General features: G+C 27.7%; 2 protein-coding genes across 5 annotated transcripts in view; one reads left to right on the top strand and one right to left on the bottom strand.

The window, feature by feature from the left end:
* LOC129958708 (sortilin-related receptor-like) overlaps positions 1-14,730 on the top strand; it is a 126,182-nt gene extending 111,452 nt beyond the window's left edge. For all 3 annotated transcript variants that reach the window (XM_056071356.1, XM_056071357.1, XM_056071358.1), the window contains 9 exons: positions 3,351-3,482; positions 6,352-6,501; positions 7,128-7,286; positions 9,015-9,155; positions 10,683-10,799; positions 12,131-12,244; positions 12,968-13,093; positions 13,842-13,964; positions 14,520-14,730. In XM_056071356.1, the coding sequence (XP_055927331.1) occupies positions 3,351-3,482; positions 6,352-6,501; positions 7,128-7,286; positions 9,015-9,155; positions 10,683-10,799; positions 12,131-12,244; positions 12,968-13,093; positions 13,842-13,964; positions 14,520-14,536 (1,079 nt within the window). In that variant the 3' untranslated portion in view covers positions 14,537-14,730. The remainder of the gene's footprint in view (positions 1-3,350; positions 3,483-6,351; positions 6,502-7,127; positions 7,287-9,014; positions 9,156-10,682; positions 10,800-12,130; positions 12,245-12,967; positions 13,094-13,841; positions 13,965-14,519) is intronic.
* Positions 14,731-15,112: 382 nt separating this feature from the next.
* The window catches only part of LOC129958761 (islet cell autoantigen 1-like), a 31,502-nt gene continuing 21,935 nt past the window's right edge, over positions 15,113-24,679 (bottom strand). The window contains exons 6-11 of one of the 2 annotated variants that reach the window (XM_056071433.1): positions 24,086-24,310; positions 22,534-22,634; positions 21,899-22,185; positions 19,516-19,788; positions 18,912-18,991; positions 15,113-17,579 (exon numbers count right to left, since the gene is read on the bottom strand). In XM_056071433.1, coding sequence (XP_055927408.1) covers positions 17,475-17,579; positions 18,912-18,991; positions 19,516-19,788; positions 21,899-22,185; positions 22,534-22,634; positions 24,086-24,310 — 1,071 coding nt within the window. In that variant the 3' untranslated portion in view covers positions 15,113-17,474. The remainder of the gene's footprint in view (positions 17,580-18,911; positions 18,992-19,515; positions 19,789-21,898; positions 22,186-22,533; positions 22,635-24,085; positions 24,311-24,679) is intronic. The other variant, XM_056071432.1, reaches the window with a different exon arrangement.

Below are 24,679 nucleotides of genomic sequence, written 5' to 3'. Positions count from 1 at the left end.
GTTATCATCGAAGGATTCAAAGCATGCTTTCAACCAGTGAGATCCCAGGGATATCATTTGCAGAGGAAAACAACATTGATTTTCATATTAAGTGTTTCTCTATTAAATTATTTTCTAAGAAATTTTTGTTTACGAAAAGATAATAAGTCTGTATTCCTCTCAAAATCTTTCTGGAGAAATTCAGAATTCAGTGGCGTAACAAGAATAAATGGAGTCCGAGGGGTAATTTAATTTTTGCCCTCCGCCCCCTTCCTTATTATATTTTGTTTTATATAGTGATATTAATGAGCTCTTGTTTTGTCTTCGGAACATTCTTTAAGACTGTTGATCGAGGCGTCTATAGCATACTTCTCTTTTCCTTTGCAGTAAAACTGGACAGTAAAAAGCACAAACCACCACTGGACAGTAAAAAGCACAAACCACCACTGGACAGTAAAAAGCACAAACACAATCTTAATTCCACAAAGAAAGGAACAATCCAAACAATGGGGCCCAAAAATTGAAAGTCCTAATATGCAATGCATCTAATTATCCATAAACTGACTTCGTCCCGAAAATCATCTAGAAATTTTGCATATTTTTAAAAAACGTCGTAACGCTATTGTCAGCTATTAATGTTTGCAGTCTCGGTCGTCTATGATAAAACTGTGTGTATATAATTGCTATCAACGTCCAAAACTACAGCATTTACAAAAATTTCTTGTTACTTCGCACTTGTTTTTTGTATATTAATTATGCACGATACAATACTTCTTTCAGTAAGTTCTTATCTGATTGAAGTTTGTTTTGTAATCCATACGGTTATATTCCAACTTCTAACATGGAAGATTGATCCAACCTGTTTTAAATCTTCAATAATTTGAATATCTTTAATTGCTCCCACGAAACTATATGAAATAACTCATACAAAATTGAGCATACATTGGAATCAGATGATTAAGAGCACGCCCAAATAATGATAAGTCTGCAATGATTCTAATTTTTCCCATTATTCCCATAAAATATCTTCTAGTGCCAATTCTTTTTTAATCATTTGATTACTCTTGTCGACCATGCTCTGCTTATATACTCACTAACTGATTTTGAAAGAAAACAGAGATATGTATTGTAAAATTAAGTGAATTATCGACCTTTGTGATACAAAATTAAGCCATATAGAGGGAAAATAACTCTTACACAGTAATTAATAACTCTTACTCATGATAAATACATCATGAAAATTGTCACTTATCTATATTATTTTCTAAATAGGCTTATATTTTTTACCTTAAAGATTACTAATGGCCATGCGATGATTAACTGTCATAACTATACTCAACCATAACGGAAGGCAGAATATCTGTAAAAAAAATTTAATGTCTTTGATTTCAAAATTGCTTGGTTTCGGGCGATATCTAGCATTTGATCTTTTGAATAATGAAAATGTTATTGCTGAATTATCAAAAGAAAAGGCAAATTTTAAAAACTTAGTTTAACAGCTTGGAAAAAGATTTTTTTTTTATATATACTTTGGAATGTAATTAAAATTTCAAATTCTGCTCTAGTTGCATTTTTCCTATTTCAAACGTATCCATCATCAATAACTACAAAGTTTTTGAGATTGGGTAAATTTTTAATTTTTTTTTTTTCCATTTATACACGAAGATGGAAAACTGAAATAAGCATAGAAATATTTAAAAAAAACTATGTCTTACATATGCACCTGAGCATGAGATAAAATTAGAATTAAAAAACCGCAATGTATTCAAATCATTCCGGAATTCTTATTTCAGTGATATTAACAAACGCTTGATTGCTCATTTGGAAAATTCATATAAATCACATTTATATTTTGTTTGACCTCCAAAGCTTATAAGATCTAACTACATTTCTTCAGATATATATAGACTTTCTAGTGAATTTTCAAGTGTATTTTATAAGTTACAAAAAATCCTCGATTCATAACCAATTCATCAAAAAAGTAATATTTTAAGTTTGTTCTTTTACCAAAAGTATATATCAGAACTCATAAAATGCGATAAAAAAAAAACTTCTGAAACTATTCCGACTTAAACAGTTTTCCACAATTCAATGAACTATAAATATATACATTTCACACTTGACAGACATGAAAATTAAACATATTTATTAGGTGATTGGAACCGCCTTCGATCTACTCAGTCAAACTTTTATTTTTACATGAATTTAAACGTTATTTTTACATATTTTCTGATTACCTTAAATAATAAATATTTAAATCTTTTACAACAGATGCATGCTGTTAAGTTCTGTTGCGATAAAAGCTCGCATAAAGAAGATGAAAAACAAAACAAAAAAAAACTATTGAGGAATAAACATAAACTAAACTAATTAAATATTAGCATTCTAAATTTATGCGCGAATATTCTGAAGGTGCAATTGCTCAGACTAATTGCATTCGTAACGCAGATTTTTTGTTCGATTCATTTTTGTTAGTTACTAAATATAATTCATGAGACTAAGCATGATTTCCATGGGTATTTTTTTTTTCTCAAAATAGCAGTGATAAAACTAATTAAACATAACTAAAATTACTAATTCATTAAAGTTAAATGAATCAATTTGTTCAGTTCATATTTCTTAGTGAATCTATGTTTAATAAAACTGAATGTCTCTTTGCTTGAAACTAATACAATTTTACACCCCCTCAACGGAATCGGACGAAAAATGGTGCACATGTTCTCTGTTAATAGGAACATAGACTGCACTATTAAAAAAATTATTACATCTCCTAAATAGGGGAAAAAGGGATAGAATAATTTTACGTTTTTCCGCCATAACTTTGGAACATATTATTGCTCAAAAATTATTTTTACAGTACACCATCTTAAAATTTCAAAAATTAGTTTTTTGGTAACATATATTTTATTTTTGTACGACTGTTTCTCAAATTTTAATCAATTTTTCAAAATTAATTTAGACAATTAACCATTCTCTTTTTTCGGTTGAAATATTAAGCTAAAAAATATGCGCTAAACGGGCGAGTCAAGAGTGTCCGTCATTCGAAATCTGTAATATTAATTAATTACTATTCTAAGTAGGGTTAATGGTTCTAAAATATTTAAAGAAGTTGGGTATAAGAATTCGAAAACTATATAATATGAAATTATATATGTTTTGTTTACATGTGCAACGAATAAATGCAGCACAATCATGGGTTCAGCGGCTAATGATCTATATAAAACTAAATATGACTTTTATTATTATTAAATGTTCCTAAAGACTTATTTAATAATGTTCATAATTTTGCATTTTTCTTTAATTTATGTATGTTGATGCGTTTTTTTAAGTACAAAACTAAATGTGACTTTCTTTGCTTTTTTTTTTGTCAGTATCCTTGTTGGGTTATGGATGTATTCTGGATAGCCAGTGTCAAGTGAAGGTTAAGAACAGTATATGTGTTGATGGTATCTGTGAATGTAAACCAGACTTTGTGCCTTTAAGAAAGGATAAGTGCCTACCACGTAAGTATATGTGAAACTCTTGTCTAAATTGATAAAATCAAGAAATCAATTACAAAGTAAAAATTCCAATGTATCAAGCTTAAAGAAAATTAGTGCCAATATTAAATAATTGATGTAAAATATCATGACTATTTTCTATGAACAGATCTTTATTCTTCAGTTCGAAGTGAGCATTCAGTACATTTTCCCATACATTACAGTTTGAAATTTTTTAAATTAAAAAATGAGTAAACATAAGTAAGCTTCTTTATTAGAGAATTGTAAATTTATTTCATTCATGACCTTATCTCTTTAGAAAAAAAAAACCCAAAAACTTATATATGCTTTTTTAAAAACGACCTCAAGTGTATACATATGTAGGTATATAAAAATATATATATATCACAGAAGTATTATATATCATTAAATAAAAATATGTTTAGCTACGTATATTTATTTGGAAAATTTAGATTAAATATTTCTAAATGAAAAAAAGTTTTCTTACACTTTTTCACATAATAATATTGAAAAATCTTTTTCACATAATTATCGTACACGCTGTTAACGATTTCTTGATTCCTAGTGTTCATGCATGCGCTCCCATTTGGCCCGTTGTCATGCTTTAAAAAACCGTTCTCTGCATGGGATATTTAAAACTGTGATAATCAATCCGAAAAACAGAAAACATAAGTCTGATATATCTGTCAGATTTTTTTTTAATTAATAAGAAAAAGTTACTGAAATATCAACTTTATTTGAAACATTTCTCCAAGGTTTGTGAAATAAATATATTAAATAAAATCTTTCTTCGTTTACTATTTAATAATTTTAATTTACATTGTGTATTTGGGACCATGAAAATTTCTCCTGTGCATATTTCCTTTAAAAAATTTCTTTTTTTTATGTATATTTTTATTTTGTACCTGAAAAGATTTTGCAAGCGTAAAATGTTTAAGAAATTCGCTTTATTTAATAAATGTCAATAATAAATTCTTTCAAAAAACTTTTTTTTTGTTTTAAAATTTTAAAGTCTGTTTTCTTAAAAATACTTTTCTGATATCAAAAACTTCATATTTAGACTTCGTTGCAAAAGAATCGTATAAAAAAACTTTCCTTCTGAAGTTATCTCCCTGCTTTCGTTTTTATAAATGCTTACAGTCAAACCTGTTTTTGTACGGTACTTTTTATACGATTTTTGTGCGATTAATTTTGCTATATTTTTTTATGCAGTATATGAATTTCAACACCGTTGGAATTCATATACTGGTGTTGGCATATAACACCGTTGTAATGTTTTCTATCAGTGTACATATGTACACTAATACAATGTGTATGGTATACATTATGGGGTATACATGAATATGTACATATTCCAAAATAAAATAAAGTAATATATTCCAAAACTAAATCAACTCCAATATCTTCAAGTGATGAGAGTGATTTTGAGTCAGTTCATCACAAGAAAATGCGCGTTTTGGATTAAGACGACATTTGAATTATGTGCATTTTAAAAATTTCTCCACATTTAAAATGAGAAATTAACATTTTTTAAAAAAATGTCTCTATGAGTAATTTAATTATTTATTTTATTTGGAAAGCACTTTCTCATTAGCCCGTAAATCTTCGACTGATTTTCTAAGTGAGACTTTTTTTTTTCTGCGGTCCCTCTTTACCTCATAAAAAAAAATTTTCTTTAATAGGTTGTAAATAATTATTGGTTATAGTTATTTATAAAGTTAGGAATATTTTTTTAGTGATTTCTTTTGTGCGGTAGATAGAAACCGTACAAAAACAGGTTTGACTGTATTACCAAAATTCAAAATATATCTATTTCATGCAATCTGTATTAATATCTCTAACAATTGAATTAATTTAATATAAATTTAGATTTAATAAATGAGAGTTCATTATTAAATCTAATCTTCATTATTAAAATCTTCATTATTAAATCTTTACATTAAGACATTGTTCAATTTGATACACATCAAATCCCATATGTGAAGTGTCAAATGGAATAACAAGATGTTCTGTACTGATAATTGTATACTAACTTCAATCGTACCTCCTCGATATATATTATGGTGGCATTGTTATATCCATTTTACTTTTAGATTTCGGGTAGATGAAATCTTAAATTAATCTTTTAAAATGGAAATTTTAGTTGAGAAACAGAAGGTAGTTTTCACTTTTTCCTTTGATTAGATCATAGGATGCGTGGTCTTTTTCGCCTGACCATAATTTTTTTCCATTATTTAGTATTCTATAGTCATTAGGCATGGGTAATACAATAGGAAAGGGAAGTAAATATACTGAATATGCGGAGAGATTCAAATACAAAGAAATCGTAACAAAACCAGATAATTCTGTAGGAAGAGCAGTTAATGGAGCAACAGTTCTCAACTATAAGGAGGGGGGAACTACAGTATCTATATCGCCGTAAGGAGAAAATTATCCCCCCCCCTTCGAAAATTCATATGTTGATCAAGTTCTCTAGGAAAATTCTCAAGTAAGTTACCAAGGAGCTTGTCATTCAATTCAAGGATTTAAATTTCAGCTCTGTCTGAGAGCCGTATATTCGGAAATTATTCAGAAGGAAATTTTTAATATTGAATTTTACATCTTTAACTAATGGTTAAGCGACAAAATATACTTAAAACACATATTATACAAACAAATTCTAATTGAGTGCATAATATGGATTTAGTAACTATGTATACTTAAATGTTTGACTGACTACTATAAACTGGGTAACTTTTATAGCTTATTTTTTTCCTGGCGTTTATCCAATTGGCTAAGATAATAGTATATGTATTATTTTAAAAATACACAAAGAAGGAATTATTAATTTAATGTATTTCTGATTCATTTATTTATTTTATTTGTTTTATAGCCGCTAAAGTCGAAGATTACTGCTTAAATGATCGACAGTGTAAAATGGCTAGTAGTTACAGTTACTGTAAATACATCATCCCTAGAATTTATGGAAAATGCAAATGTCCTCTGGGATATTTAGTTACAGAAGATGGAGCTTGCTTACCTCGTAAGTATTTAAGTGATAGCCTTTTTTTGTTTCGTGAGTCAAATAAAAAATTAAGTTATATATGTTTATTTCATTTTAATACTGATTTTTGAATGTCCAAAGATTGCTATTGATCCATATATTTAAATCCATTTTATCCTATGTGAAGATAATTTTTAACTCTAGCTAGAGGCCTTTTTCTAAAAATATGGCTAAAAATTTCAAGAAAACGAATTGTAGATCAGGTTATGCTGTGCTTGTGATAAAAAAAAAAGTAAAAGATTATTTAGATTATTAAAGAAAAAGATTTCTTAATGTTACGGAAAATAGCATGTCATTTAGATGATAATTAATGCACTTCATGGAAAAAAATATTCACTTTTTCCGTTTTGATTTCAGTCAGTACTTTTTTCCATTTTATAAATAATGCGAATTTTGAATCGTGATTTTGCATTCTCAAATAAAATGCAAAATCTAGGTATCGCTACATATGGGAATTGTAGGGTGTTTAAAAGATATATAATCCAACGATCGCTTCATATAAAGCCATGATGAATAGCTTTCTTTACTTTTGATTGATTCATTAAATGTTTGAAGCTTCCATCAAGCTTTTAAATTTAAGACTAAGCATACTTTTTTGTTTTTAGACTTAGGAAACGAGTGCAAACAACACCAAGACTGTGAACAAGTAACTCCAAATTCATTCTGTCTTCGAGCTGGCAAAAAAGCTTACTGTGAATGCAGAGAAGGATATCAAGTATCAAAGAACGGAATACGATGTCAGAGAGTAGAACCACACCCAGAAGGTAAAAACCATGTCTTTTAGATTACCGACTTGCGAGTTTAACTTTATAGACAACAGTCTGGACGTACAGACTGCAACCTGTATTTGATAACTTTTTATGCGGAAGCAAGCTGTTCGATTCTTTTTATTCTTTCAAAATGGCGTGCTATAAATCAAAGTTTGTTTATTTATAAGCAAATGAGCTTACTTTGAATATCATTTGTCACACTAAGGCTGATTGTTTTACTCAGTCAGATATCGAAAGAAAGAATGACATCTACTACTGTACTTGCTGGCTTTATTAGTTTTCTTTAGTTGCCAGTGGAGCCACCTCTAGTTAACCTCTTGTGGAACAGAAAATTGATAAGAAAATGAATGACACATGACCAGATTTTAAATTATTACACTTTAGAGGTTATAGAGGAGATTAAAGTCAGGATCATGGCTTCTGTAATTGGCGCTTCCTTTCTACATCGATACAAAAATTACTTGACCATAACGACCTTCGCAACGAGTGGTCATACCGCAATGGCTTAGGAACGCACTAACTGCGATCATATCAAATAAGGTAGAGGTGAGATCAGAACTACTTGTTTTCTGATGGCATATAATTTACAATAAGTCTAAAAAAGAAGCGGAATTATTTAACTTAATTGATTATGGGTTGTTTTTTTTTTCCTTTGCTCTTAATTTCACTTCTATATCAAAATGAGGATATCCGGAAATAAAAAGGATGAACTTACACATACTAGATGGTTTGCAGAAAACTAGGTTTGAGATTTTTAAAATGAATGAATGATATATAACCTAAGTAATTATTTGAACGCTAAATGGCTTTTATTTTATTCCTTAGAATGTCGTTAAGGGAAATCACATTCAGATACGAAGAAATCACTTTGAAACTGACCATCAATTAATATATTTTAGTTAATACTTGCTTTGATCCCTAGTCATTAAAATAATCAAACACCTTAAAAACTGCTTCTTCATGAAGAAAAAGACCTGCATAGAACAGACTTAGATATTGATTACGATCAGCAACTTTTATTACTTCGTGGCTAAAAGTTGGAGACAAAAAAAATTTATAAAATGATACAAAATGGTTTTGAATAACAAAGTAAACCATACAGTATTAATCTCTTCTTCTCAAAGATATCCTTTTTTCAAAATAAAACTATGTTTATTTCTAAAAATTACCAAGATGAAAATAAAAAATTTCCACCTTACAAAAAAAGTATTTTCTAATAGAAATTAGTATTAAGAAAGAAGCGGGTTGAGTAAAAAAAGGAATGACTCATTAGGTTTCAAAAATTATTGAAGCATGCTATCAAGAAGTAATAAAGTTTTTACAGCTTCTATAAACAAATATCTTGCTTTTGTCTTTAGAAAATTTTGATTTCGAGTCTTATCAAAATCTTCTAATTAATGTTGTTTGAAATAGTTTGGATCTGCTGTAATCCATACTTAAGCAGAGAACTTAATTTTCAACATTTAATATGCTCCTTATTTTATATCTTCATACTCAGAATGTATGAAGTTTATTTTGAACCGTTCTTTATTCATAGACACGGTGAATTTGCATTTATTTGTATCATTTTCCTCTCTTTTAACTTCAGGACATTAACCTCTTTTTCAATCAATGTGAATCCCGCAAAAAAAAAAAAAATCTCATTTAGAGATTAATCATTTCATTAAAATACGAATATAGTTTTTAGATTACTCATTTTTTTTTTTTTTTTACTTTATACAGATTTTGTTCTGCAGTTAACATCTCTCGGTAAACCCTGTAAACATTCGGATGACTGCCAGGCTCGAGATCCATACAGCATTTGCAGAAATGGAACATGCGATTGTATATCCCCGGATGATTCTTGCAGCGCCCGTAACACAGGTAACTGATCATCTTTTGATAACTTTGTTTTCTCATTCTGGCATGCTTCGCCCTAACAAGCTTCAGTATAAAGACTCAGGACCCTGGACAATCAGCGAAGACTTTTCTCGTTTTTTTATAATTTTATAATTAGGCAAAATAAAAATACTTTTATTTATTTACCACACTTGAACATCAGGTACAGACTTTCTTTACACAGTATTATTTTCACATTTATTAGTCTGTGCCATGGTAGAAAAAGGCCAATAACAAAATTTTTTTTTTAATTTTTTCACTACTTACTTCAAAACAATGAAAGAAATAAACGAAAGGCCAATATTCTAGTCTTAGCTAATGCCAAAGTAATGGTTGTTTTAGATATTCCGTGTCGAAGTTCCGATTACTTTAAAAGAAGCAATATATACTTTAACCCGTTATACACGTTTACTGAGTAACTAAGCAATTTTTTAGAAGTTTATAGATTTATAAAATGTATAGTTTTGTTTGTTATATGACAATGTAATGAAACCTTGGAAACTTTCATCTCTGCAAAGAAAAATATCCTTATTTAAGTCTACAGACAGAATTATTTTGACCCTCTGCTCATTACATAAAGCGAATTTGGCTTGTTTTGTCTCATAGTACATTTTAAGCGATTCTTTAAACTATTCTGACTAGCTTTAGAGATATACTGAAAACATAACTCTTACAGAAAAATAAATCATTCGAGTCATAAACTTCAGGTTAACACTTTCGCTTCGGGGAAACATATAAACTCATTCTTTATGAATTCCTCAACATCATATTTTACTCCAAGAATTTAACTTACACATACCAGTTTAAATAAGCTCGGCATGTTATTAGACATCTGTAGAATATGTTCACATTTTTTATGGTATATGGTTACCATCTGTCGTGTTTGGAGTTGCATTAATTTTCTGCATTAACGAATTAGATGCTAACTTCCTAACATGCTTTTAGCATGAAACATATTCGAATATGCGATGGTCAATTATTTTCGATTCTGTTCTGAAAAATTATATTATTTTCCTGTGTCTTCAATACGTGACATCTCGTTCCCTATGCGGCCGGAACCTACACAGAAGTCTGTCGTTGCACTTCACATATTCGCAAATAAACAGTAACACTTAAGTTTATTCAACAGAAATCCATATTTTCTTATGATCAATTCCGCAATATTGAAAAATACTTTTAAAATTGTATAACATGAGCATGCAGCATGTCATTCAATTAATGTTGTTCAATACTGCATTATAAAATTTCAAACTCAACCAACGAGCTTTTCCTGCACTGAAAATGAGATTATCTCTCTTGGGAAGAAAATTAAGGATAAAAAAAAGCTTAAGCAGGAAATTCGTGATTTTAAATATAGAAATATCAAATACAAAATTAAGATAAAACTTCCAACATTCTTTTCTTTTTTCAAATCTTTTCTGAAATAGGGAAAATCGCCAATAAATATTTGCTAAGTTATTTTACAATACAGAATATATTAAGTCAAAATTTTGATATTTTCTATACATCTAGGTTGTCACCCAGATACCTTTCAGTGCCAAAGCGGTTACTGCATATCCTGGTACTTCGTATGCGACAATCAAAAAAACTGCCCCGATAACAGCGATGAAGATCAATGTATACCTTTCAGTAAGTATTTTGTACAGCACTTTTTTTTTTTTTTTTCAATTGCAAAAAACTTTCAAATTTACTCAATTTTTCTTTTCCTCTCTTTTCACAAAACTCAAACTTGTGATGAATAAATCGCAATTTAAGATTTATGAGAGTACTTCAGTGTTTTCCATTTATTCAATAATTGAAAATAACTGAAAATGGCAGTATATAGAAGTGTAGCAAGCAAGTGATATAATATGCTTCTCGTGTTAAAGGTTTAGCAATGAATTATAAAGTTTAATAATGACATCACATTTTGAAGTAGCAGAAAGGCCGATTTGTACTTCAAGAACGTAGTCTGACAACACCCAAGTCAGCATTATTTCCACACTAACAGGTCATATCACCTACAATAAATATAATAAGCAGCAGATCGAAATACATGACAATTCTGCAGTGAGATTGGGTCATTAACCCTCGACTTTCCGGTCCTGAAACCAAGATTCTGTACCAAACCCCCATAGTTTCTGCAAGGCTTGCCGGTTAAGTCTATAGAAAGATCACTATGAAATTTCTCAATTTCCCATGTAAACACAAGTTTATTTCACAGAATAAAGATCTCAGTTGAATTTTTTAATATATTAATTAACTTAAAAATTATTTTAAAGAGTAGAAAATTTTCGAATTCCTGTTACGTAAGGATAAATGTTCTTTAAACTGTATTTACCGATATAATCGATGTATAACTGTATTAATATCACAATTTTATTAGACTGCTTTCCCTAACATCCAATGCTTTTGAAAGGTGGACATTCAATACATTGAATACAAAAAATAATTTTAAATTATCGGAAGTCTAGTACTGATCTGTTTTGACAAATTATCATTTAAATTATGCAATTTGATTAAATCTGTAAGTAATTAGTTTGTGTGTGAGATTCATTCACTGATTAACTATGGGTATAAATTACTAGTTACGAGATCGCCAAATTTATATTTGCACTTCGTAAATATCTTACACAATAGTCTTAAACTATCGATTATATTAATTCCTTTGCCACTTCTCATTGCTTTAATTAGTGTCATTTTGAAAGAGAAAGGAATAACTGTTACCTTTATCGGACAAAAATGAAACTACAACTTCTCAAATAACTGATAATATATATCAGGATTCAACTAAATAAAACAAAGATTACTATTTTATTAATAACAATTTCCAAACTGTCTAAAAGAAGCTTTATGATGATGCATCTGTGTTCACGATTATAAATAAATGTAATTAGTTCTCCAATTAAAAAATAAGAGCAACTTGACATAGGAACGAAAGAACAAAATATGCTCACGAAAATAATTTTCTCAATTCACAGACTGCCCCAAACAAGCTTTTCAATGTGACGATGGAACATGTTTATCTAAATCACTTGTGTGCAATGGACAGTGGGAGTGCCCAGATGGCAGTGATGAAGCTAGATGCTACACAGGTAACTATATTCGTTTATTTTCTTTTAAGGAATAAAGGAAGTAGTTGAAAAGTAATTTCGAATGTATTTATAAACTTCAAGTTTTTCGTTTCTATAAATTCCTTCCAAAACATTACAAATTCAATAGAAAGAAAGCTGTACTTTTCCATTTTAAATGTTATAAAACTTTGAATAATATGACAAAAAGTTAAATTTACTTCACACATAAAATATAAAAAAATATTAATATCTACATTTTGTAAGTTGCAATTTTAACAATTAAATTTTAAAACCAGTAGAAAATATTTTAGGATAACGGAAAAAATTCTAAACTTCCTTCAAAATTATGTGCAATTCTATAACTGCACATTGATATCTTCTTAGAAAACAGTTGTAAAATTTCAACATTATCCATTCCTTTCAATGATGTTATGAAAACAAGTGTTCAGAATTTAAAGATTTATAAATTTTATGCCAATAATATGTAAAAGTATTAAACTGAGAAAAATACTTTTAAAATTACAAAACGTTCCTGTGAATTAAACGTAAATAAATACTTAGAATCTTCATTTTAAAAACATAATAATAAAAATTTAACATATTTAGAATTTATACAATATATTCTACCTAATGAAATGGCAATCAAAATATCATATTTTGTAAATAAACCCACTCTAAGAATCTCTAGCATCTTAAACAATAAATCAATTTTGTGTAGTTAAATTTATTAATTTGTTCGTTTAGGTATTCCATGTGACAGAAACGCATTTAGATGCAAGAACGGCCAGTGCCTTCCACAATACACATTTTGCAATGCTGAGCAGGATTGTGCAGATGGAAGTGACGAATTAGACGAAGTTTGTGAAAGAGGTAAATCTCATACCTTCTCAATATTTTTCGATATATACCATATTATATCCGTCTTCTATCTAAAATAACCGCAACAAGCAAACATTTCTAAAGGTATTGCTCAACAGTTAAGGTTTTTTCTCCAAAAGTAAAATCTTATATCATTTTGATACAATGACAGCAAATTTTGTATATTTAAAAAAAATGTTTCTCCACATTACTTTTGAAATATTTATATTACAAAACTATGTCTATCTTCCTTCTTCTCATTTCTTATTCAATTAAGATATTTTGTGAAGATTCTGTAATATTTCTGAATATTTAATCGCTCATTAATTAACACTAATGAGAACCATGAAGCTTCGTTGCATTGTATATTCACTTGGTGTGCTGATCATTATATACATATAATTAAAAGGTTAGTTTCAACAAGAATAAAAGCAACTGGTAGTAATTTAATTAAAAGTTGAAATAAGAAAGAGAATGAAAGCTCAAAGAAGAATTCTAAATCCTCCAATAAAATAATTTCTAATGGCACCTAAATTTGGTTGTTTAAAAAGTGTTACAATGTAAGATATCTGTAAGCAATGGGGATGGAACATTATCATACTGGAAGTTAGAATAAATTTTTTAAAAAATGATTGAAATACATTAGTGAGATCCATCGTCTACAACTTGCATTCCAGTTTCATCAATTCAGTATTTAAGTGAAAATAATCTAACGATTGGTCAAAAGTAATTCCTGTTTTTAATATATATGTCTTTGCAGGTGATTATTGCCCTAGGGACAGTTTTCAGTGTGATAACAAACGATGCAGGTCATCGGCTATACTTTGCAGTGGTTTAGATGGTTGTGGAGATAACAGTGACGAAACAAACTGCGAAGTCTGCTGTAAGTGTTTGATGTATTTTCAAAATTTGCAAAATTAACAGAAATAAGCATAAACGACACATTTATACAAGCGTAAAAATTTTAGCGATTTTACTTTAAAGATATTCGTGGAATTATTTAAAAAAACATAACATAAAATGTCTGTAAAGCAAAAACAATTATATAACAAGAACTAACAATTTTCTTTGAAGAATATTATAAAAAACGCACACATTTTAAGAATATTTGTTTCTAGTGCAAAATGAAAGGAAAAAATTTTAATGAGTTTCAAGTATCTGGAAGTGTAACTCTAATCTGGACATCATTGAAGTTTTTAAACTTTCAGTTCAATTTTCTCAAGATTATTAAATAATTAGTATTATATAATAATATGTAATATTAGTAAATGCAGTTATTTTAATGAAATCGTATTCAAAGCATTATATGTTATTCAATAGAAATAAATTATCAAAAATATGAAGAAGACATTGCCTTTTAAAAATGAATTAAATACTGGTTAATTTAGCTAGAAAATGCTTCAATTTAAAACATACTTCTTTTTCTATTTTTTTTCAGATTGCAAGAAGCCATAATTTCAACTGCCTTAGAATTTCATTGGACGATGTTCCTCCTTAATTTATTTTGTGATGTTCATTTTGAATATATTTTTTACGTTTTTTATTTTATCATTTTGTTTATGTTGGTGTCAAGTCATAATAGAAAAAAAAAACGGATAACTAAAGTATAAGGTATCCAACGAAGCTTGTACATAGCCAAATAAAGATTAGTACATTCATAATCTGGTGATTGATTATTATTTTATATCAAAACTGCGCAGGACATATTTCCATCTTTTATATATATTATAACATTCAAAATAAATTAAAAATTTCATTTAGGGCCTCTTATAATTTCTAGTTTTATTTTGAAAAAGACACATCAACTTCAAAAAATAGCTTAAACTATTCTGAATATCCATTTCTACTGCTCTTCGCAATTTAAACTCTAAAAACACAGATAATCAAGTTTTAAACTTTAACAATAAAAAGAGAGAAATATTTCACTCAAATATGGATGTTGCTTCAGAATTTTTTTTTCAAGTCAAACGCAGAATAAAAATATCTTTATTATGAAAATGATATTTTCGACACTGATTGTACAATTAAAAACTTTTTTATTAGCATTTATAGAATTTAAAGTTGACTAAAATGAAACAGCAATAAAAAAACTATAAATTTGTTATGCAAGAAATAACAAGAAAACGGAATCAAGCTAAACAGACGAATTTTTCAGTGAATAATTATACAGAATTTTTTTACATGCACATCTAATTTTAGTATAAGTTATAATCCCAATGAATTTTAGTTCCATATGCCACATTATTTTGTACTACAAATTCTTGAATCACTAATGTTTACAATTAAAATAAAAATCGATTTCAAATTCATTTTTTTTGTCATCAATGACATTTACAGCTGCTATGATTATGATAAATAAAGATAAATTTAAAACAAATGAAACACAAGAATAAACTGTTGCACAATAACCAATAAATGTAAAATAATAATTGAAATACACAACAATAAAAATAATTCCAAATAACAGTGATCGAACTATACCAAACTGTAAACCCAATACCATAAAATAAGTACCATCACCATTATGCTGAAAAATAAATGCATTTTATATTTGCATTCAGAGTCAAATGAGTACATATGTCACTGTAAAACGCAAACGCCGTGCAGTTATTGAATACAATCATAGGAAGAAAAAATCCTAACAATTATAAAATTGCAATACCATTACAATAATCACATTAAACAGACAATTTTGTTCCTTTTTTTTTGAAATTGCAATGTTCACTACTTATCAAAAACTTGTTTAATATAATTATTCTAATTTCATAAATTAATTTCTCATCTCAAAACAAGCAGAAATTTATTTGGTTGATTAATAAATATTGTATAACAAAGAAAAATGTCTTCCTTTTCAATCTTCCTTGAAATTCATTTTCTATTCAATTAATTTCTTCAAATTAAAGGTATGAATTTTCTTAACTAATATGTTGTCTTTTTTTCCCGACTACCATAAAAAGTAAATTTATTTATTCTGAATTTGACGTATATACTCGTAATCACCTTATTTCGATTCCATAATCAAAGACAATTTTTAACAATAAAGTACACAACAATCATAAAATGGAATATCCTATCCTTTTCTACTGTACGTTTTTAGAAAAAAATAAAATAAGAATAATCATTTTGGCTAGAACTAAACAGCCAACTAAAATGGAGCAAAAAAATAAAAGTATTAGATCAGTTACTTCTCACATCATAATATATAATCCTTAATTATATAGGTAGATCAAAGGTTAATTTGAATCACGATAGAAAATTAAAACCAATGCAACAAATATGTAAAAATTATAAAATGCAAAAAATACTGTAATATTGACAATAAGGAAAACTTAAGTCATCACAGAAAATCACATTAATCATGGCAACAACTGTAAATTTATTATCTTATAAAAGTAATATTATTCAACAACAACTCAGATTGACTAGACTGTTTTACTGAATTGGAATGTGACAATAAGATATTTCATATTGGCATGACTCAAAAAATGACTTAATCAGAAATATTTTAGTGAAAAATTATTAATTCATAAAAATAGAAAATAATACCCTTTCATAAACACTGTTTATTACAAATATGACTAGAACATTCATTAATTTAAAATCTGACTAGATTCTACTGCATTCATAAACCTATTTTAATTCATTAATAAGAAATAACCTATTAAAATGAAAAAATAACATTAAAAAAGCCATCCAAAGCAAATCTAAAATATTCGATATTGCTTCGAGATTCACAGAAAAGGCCACCCCTTCAACCTCTAACATATAAATAAATGCATTTAAAAAGACATTTCTTCAATATATCTTCCAAACTTTTTTGTAAACGTTATTACATTTTGCAGCAAAAGTTTCGACAAAGAACACCTTATAAATTGGATAAAACATTTGTTTTATGAATTAGGTATTCTACAGATTTTATTACAATACAAGAGTTCTGAGAAACTTATGAAGTCTAATTAATAAAATTTGACATAAAATGTATTTATAAAAAGTAGAAAATAGTAATGCTGGAATAAACTTGATACTTAGATACATAAATTTAGTTTTTTAAAAAAAGAAAGGAACAAAAACTTTAATAAGGTAACAGCAGTATGTTTTACAAAAAAATCATGCACTGGTTTTTACCTAATAAAGCTAGATCATATTAAGAACTATTAAAAAAAAACTGGAATAAATTACTCTGCCAAAAAACAGAGAAAGACAACATTGACAAAAATTCTTGCTCCATGTAATATAGTATACATAAGATTTACAATTTGCACTGTACATAATTAAGTAATAAAGTTCTTTTTTTTTTTTCCTTCATCAAAAGCAAGAAATTTACACTTTCATAAAAAAATAATTGCGAATATTCTGTCATATAACACATAGAACAATGTTAACTAAATTTAAATTAACAATTTATATCATCTACTGGTTTTTTACCAATTAAATCTGGATTGGCCAAAGGATCTAAATCAGCAAATAAATTATACCAGCTTGACATGTCTTGCTTTCCCTAGTAAAAACAAAAATGATAAAGAATGTATAGTTACCATTATACAATTAACAATATTAATTTCATTTAAACCTATTCATATATTACATAAATTCATACAGATTTTCACTCTTAATTATTAAAGGAAAGAAGCTTGCATTTTCCAAAATAAAGAAAGTTAACATTAATACAATAATTATTTGCAGAACTTTAAAAAAAAAAAAAAAAAAAAAAAGATAATTTTAAATCAAAGCTTTACCAAATCATGCTGGTAAAAAAAAATTCAAATTTAAATTTAAAAGAAAAAAAACTTACACAAGATGAAATGAGCTCTAATGTACATTTTTCATTTTAGATTTGGAATTTGGAAGATAGTTACCACATAATCATCATTTTAAACAAAATCAACATTTTGGAGACTGAAAACAATACGGTGCTTAAGCAAGCACATTGTTAAATTGTTTTGTCATAATGCTAAATAGCAGAAAGAACTATTAACTGCAAAACTACAATTTGTCTTGAATAAGGGTTAATATTTATATATTGCTGAAGATGCCATTATTAGTTCAATATTCTACTAAATAGGAAGGAGAAATAAAAAATATAATATTTTAATAGATGACAAAATATAACTATATCATTCCAAAAACTCAAAAACCAAAATTCAAGAGCATAGTGAAAAATGTACAAGATTTACATTTGCAATAATGGGAAATAAGGTTTCACTTCTCTAGACAACAGTTTAATAAAACAAATGGACATTACAATAAGTCAATTGTATTGTATATGTATCAACATATACAATATACCAAAGAGGCACAATTGCATAGGGCAGTCTGTTTACCAAACTAAAGAATACACTAAATGCGAAACAAGAGAATAAATAACTTACCATAATTATGCATCACTTAATAGTAAATTTTGACATGTGATGAGAAACAAAAAGAGAACTAAAAAAATTTGTAATTTTTGCAGAAATATTTTTCAGTTTAAAAATGAACAAACTAAGATTTATTATAGTGAATACGAAAATAAATCAAAGCAGAGTTAATAATATCGATTATATGCAAAAAATTCAGAATTATTTCCATTTCCTCTTTCATATAATATAAAAATGTGTTGCTCAATCGGTAATGAAATTCATGTTTATTTTCTTATCAACTTCATTACAGTTGCTTCTTACATGAACATAAAAACAGTATATATTAAATTGGATAAATTACACATCCATTAATCTATGATAAGATACTTGATTTCATGCTTATAAAATTTATGTATTCCAAAGTTTCAACTAAAGCATAAGAGTATGCATTAAAATAAAAATAAAAAAATAATAATAATCAAATAAATTACCTTCTTATTTCTCTCCGAAGAATTATTTTCAATACCTTTGGTGGAATTGGTTACCGAACTTGAAGACGATTCAAAATTATCTAAAAGTAAGGGATAAAACGTTGTTGCACATGAATAACAAAGATTATTTTGCACTTGAAATCATCTAAAGTTGAAAACTAAGTTGATTAATGCTAGAAAAATACTTTTTAACAAAACAAAACAAAAATTTTTTTTAATTTAAAAATGTACTTAAAATAAGAATGCATTAGAATAAAAAAAATTTATATGTGCTTCAATGTACTCAAAGTTCTAAAATCCGTATTTAACATTATATTAAAGTTCTCATTTTAGGCTTTATAACAAAGCCTGACTGAAATATTTATAGTGGTTCAAGAAGTATAAAAAGAAACTTACAAACTTTTTGGGGGGATAGATAATTTATGTCATTAATAATACTCCTTAAAGATAAATTATTTAGATTATAAAATAGTAAAAGCACTTTAAAATATTATCAAAAATTACAGAAACTATAAACATTACAAGGTAAATTTTTACTTGAAAAATAAGTTATGCAACATTTATATCACTGGATATAATTAAATTAATAGAAATAATATCTTACCAATCTGAGAGGCATTACATCCTTTAGTCATGTCTAGTAACTGTGATGGAAGAAAATATGATGTTTGTGAATTATTTTGCAGTGATGCAAAAAAGTTATTTCGATCACTTTCTTCATTCATTGGTAAGCCCGAGGAGAGATCATTTTGGAAATGAGAATCAGAAAGACTAGAATTTGAAGAATCACAATTTGAACCTAATATTTCATTCAACAACTCCAAGTCACTTTTGTATGCATCATCATCCAGTTTCCCAGTTAACAAATCAGAAGAGCCTACAATAAATAAACAAAAAAAGAAAGAAAATTTCCTGTTCCTAAAACATTTTCAGATATTTCTGAACAGATTGAAAAATTTAAATTCACATGCCCAGAAATAAAATGGAAAGCGGATATCAAATAATGTAATAAAAATTATTTTTACCAATAAATTAAACTAAAATTTCTCCGAATACAATAACTCAGTTTAATGTTAAACATAAAACTTTTAGTAATCATTACTTTAATTAATGTTACAATTTTCAAACATATGAAAGTAAGTAAACTACTAATAAATTAAAACCACCTCTATTTCTGCATCACATATATAACATCTTTCCAAGAAAATAAAAATCCTGTAGTTTATTTATTTATAACCTACACCGATTGAGTCTATTCAAACATGGATATACAGCCTAATATGGAACTGTGGGAAGCAATTACAGTCATTGACCCAAACTGAGAAATGATTAACTCTCAGGCTGCATAATTCTTTAAAATCACTATTGAGATGCGAAGTTTGCAAATAAGTTTAAATATTTTTCAAAGAAAGTGAACTGATACTATATGTTACATGATAATAATATATTATAAAAAAATCTTTAATCGTAAAAATAAACACTCTAAACTGAGAAAAACACGGGATGGAACATAAAATGGACTGATTGCCAACCCGCGGAAAAAGCGGGATACGCAGCTGGAGGATTAAAATACAAATAAACCAAAACATTACATCCTCCCGACCTAAACCAGTAGAGTAAAGGATCCTGCAGTTTGGAAAAGTTAAACCACTCTGCAAACATGATGTAGACAGAAGTCGGAAATTCGAGAAATGACACGTTCATTCTTCTACAAATAGGTCGGCATTACTTTACATACAACAAAAATCGTTAGCATATCCAAACATTCCTTATTACAGGAACATGCCATTTTTTAAGTTAGTATACAAGTCTGAGCAATGAATTTTATTTTCTTACTTAGCATTCCTATATTCTCTTCAGATATATTAAGCGATTTATTACTCAAGATTCTCTTCCCTTCTTTACAAAGTCAATATTACAACTGTTGACCAATCAAAGTGAGCAGCATTATGCATGATTAGTAATGATGATAAATGAAAGTTTAACATATTTCCAACAATTTTTTTGCACAGTCAAAAAGTAATTCATTTGAGATGAGTTATTGACAAGGAAACATGCCAGATTTAAGTTTCCTAACTTAAAACTAGAGTGTTAGTAAAACTATTTCACAAGAATAGTTTTAGTTTCCTTTAACTCTACATCAACTGCAATCACTACTTTGAATTAAGATTACGGTATGATCTAGTCTCCAAACTTGCGAAGCGTTCACCAGTTGTTAAAATGCTCGCAAAATTGTAGCATTTACTTTTCATTTTGTTGAATTGCAATTGAAACAGAGAAGATTGCCAAAATTCACATTTTATTGCTTGTAAAATATTACATAGTGAACCTTAAAAAGTACAAATTAGACAGTGAAAATAATTAATGCTTTATATAAGTTTCCAAATCGAGTTTCTTAAAAAATATTAACCATCATTAATGCAAACATTGAGCTCGAAATGAAAGCTCCACTGTAAGACTCTTTAAAAAATAGTAACTAACAAATAAAAATTAATAATATATCGATTTCCTAGCCTTTTAAATTATCACTTTTCTAAAATTTTCACATTCCGCCAATTTAAACAAGTAAAATAAATATAAACAAGATTAATAATCAGCATTTTTTATATTTGATTTGCTGTTTTCACTAACATTTCCAAGTCTCATTTTAGATGTATAGTTTGTTTTGCAAGAACTCACAAAATATAGATAAAATATTTCAAACATTTTATGTAATAAAAAAAATTAGTCGTTATTTAAATCGACCTTTTAATGGCATTTTGTATTAATTCTTCATGAATCTTTATAAATTGCATACTATCATACATATGAATTGATTAGCAAGTCAACAGAAATTATTTCACAAGAAAACTAGTGAAAATTAAAGGGAGAAATTTAAGAAAATAAAATCATATGACATTCAGCAAATTATGGGAATTTACATAACATAAATAGCGTATCAACACGCAAATATATTATAAATTGCAGAGAAAATATTTTAAACTTACTTTCAGAATTATCAACATAAGAATGCTGTGTTGGCTGTGTATTGCTATCATTAGAAGTGGGTGCATCAAAAACCAGTTTTTTCACCATTTCTTCATTGTCTATACTAATTAAAGTAGATTCGACTGATTCCTCATTTTTCTTGTTGGGCTTCTTTGTTTGACGTTTTCGTTTATGTGCAGTGCCATTTGAAGGATCTGTCCCGGAACTGTCCTTAATTTTATTAGCATTTGTAGTTTTAATTTTCTCGTCGTCATTATCATGATATTCTGATTCAAAAAAGAGTAAACTGGAAAAAATTAAAAGAAGAGGAAATACATCAATATGAAGGTAAAGAGAAATGGATCTTTAGAAAGAGAGTAAATTTTTAAAAATTCACAATAAAAATGCTAAGATACCTTAACCTAAAGAAAATATCTGTATTTATATAAATTGTGAATCACTCTAAATTCAAGCAGCATTTTATTTATATCTTATTATTTAAAGACAAAATCATTTTACAACTGTTCTAAATAGTTTTCATTCATATTTTGCAAGGCATTATTTTAAAAAACTCCATTTTTTCTGAAACTTCTCGCCAAGAATTATAATTAATAATTTAATACTTTCTGTTTTAAAAGAAACCATATACACTTACACATCTTTATCTGCATTGGGAACTAGAGACTGTTCTTCATCAAAATTCTCATTCTTATCAGAGGTTTCCTCAGCCAGTTTCTTGCTAGTTTCAGTAAGCTCCTAAAACCAAAATAAATTATAAGAGAAAAGAATCTCCACTACGAAAAAATCTCTTAATTGATTTATCAGTAACCGTTAGGTACCACAACTGTTCAAAAAAAAAAATCCGACTGTTACTCATTTCTGAAAATTCGATTCAAATCTAATTTTGGATCTTAGATTAACCAAATCACAAATTACTTTAGACCCTTCGTTTAATGAGCATAATTTGTTCTCGAATCTTATATTGATAAACACTCACTAAGTGATAAATTTGCAGCCTGCAAGCAGTTTTCTTCTCTTCTCTTGATGAAAGCTCTTCCACAACTTCTTGCAGTACCACAGAATGCAATCCTATAAGCTCTTCGGTAGACAGCACTTGGATATGCTTGTATGTATAGACATATGCTTTAAAAATATTTTTCCTTCACATAACAGTATGAAGGCTTATCAAAGAATCACATATTTCCTTTTACACAAATAACCATATATTTCACATTCGACATTTATTTTGGAAAAAAAAAGCAAGCAATAAACCCACAAATAACTGACATACATACAGGACTTTCCCTGTAATGTTAAAATGCCCCCTGATGACTCGTTTCACGAAACATCGCTCGTTAAATAATATATATACATTTTATTTTGCTCGTTAAATGAGGTTTGACTGTACTGTTCATGGTTCTGAAAGTTCTATACACATTTCTTAATCCTAAAAGCAGAAAAATATAGCTAGAACTATGGAAAGTTTTCCTTCAAAAATGAATAATACAAATTATTTGTAATTAGATATATTTATTATGTATTAGAACAACATTTACATTAATTTTTAAAATCTTTCTTCCACATATGACACAATTATCTTATTTAAAAACAACAACTAGAGATGATATAAAAAATATAATATTCCAAAGCATATTATTTTTGCTTTGTCATAAGCAAAATTTTCAAATCTACATGTAAGGCTTCACTGAAAAAAAAACCTTTCCAAAATTGAATAAAACAAACACAGGATCATTAAAAATATATGTTTAATATTATATATATTTTTTTTCAATTTCTTGCATTTTTTCCCCCCAGGAATGAAATAAGCCAACTCATGATCATTTATCCTAAAATTTTAAAGATATCTTTAAAATGTCACATTAGTACTGATTGTTTGAAGTAAAAATTCCTTATATAATGCTGATGACTATATAAGAATACTGATTTATATGATATATTTGCAAACATTATATACACAATTCATATACAATCTTCAAAAATCAAAAACTTTTCTTTTACAATTGAGCTCCTTTCCCAGCCTGGGGCCTCTAGCCAACATCTTCTTTTCTCATCTTTAATCAATTCCCAATATTATCTGTACTATCTCACGACACATGATGCATTAACATTCATGCAGTAATATGCCTCACATTTTTTTAAAGAATTTATATTTCAATTTAATGCATATATAAAATGTTTACTCTTACTTTTAATAAGGAAAATTCATAATGTTGGTAACCTTTAGTTGTTTCAGCCACAGAAATCATAGTGTTGGCCATCTTTTCCGACATTGCCATCAGAGAATTTTGGTAGGTTGCTAGAGCTTGAGAAAATAAATTACACCTTGAAAATGACAGTAAATCAACTTTCTGTAAAGTATCAAGTTTTAGCTTATCAAATCTTGATTTGGTTTTCCGTACATTGCTTTGAACCTGTAAAAAAGCATGCAAAATTTTAAATTCACATAGTGAACTGTATAAAAGTTTGAAGAAAGAAACTGTTTCTATTATTAACAGCTATAAAAAAAAAAGAGAAATTGGTGAGAAAACAATATCAATAAAAATAAAGCAGGAATAAATATATTTATCTAAATCTAAAAATAAGAGAACTTCCCACATTGGTTCAAAGAATTACAGTTCAATTATAAGTCTTTAAAAATTATATTCAAAAGATCCGTATAAAAATAGTACTAGCATGTGAAATTTTTTTAAGTTTTGCTTAAATTGTAATTCTGTTGAATAGTACTATTCGTTTCAGGGACCCAAGGCTATCACTTTTGAATTATTTAACCACATAATGCA

Source organism: Argiope bruennichi, chromosome X1 (genome assembly GCF_947563725.1).
Source record: "Argiope bruennichi chromosome X1, qqArgBrue1.1, whole genome shotgun sequence".
NCBI lineage: Eukaryota > Metazoa > Arthropoda > Arachnida > Araneae > Araneidae > Argiope > Argiope bruennichi.
The sequence above is the reverse complement of the archived record's forward strand: the minus strand, read 5'-3'. Positions and strand labels throughout refer to the sequence as shown.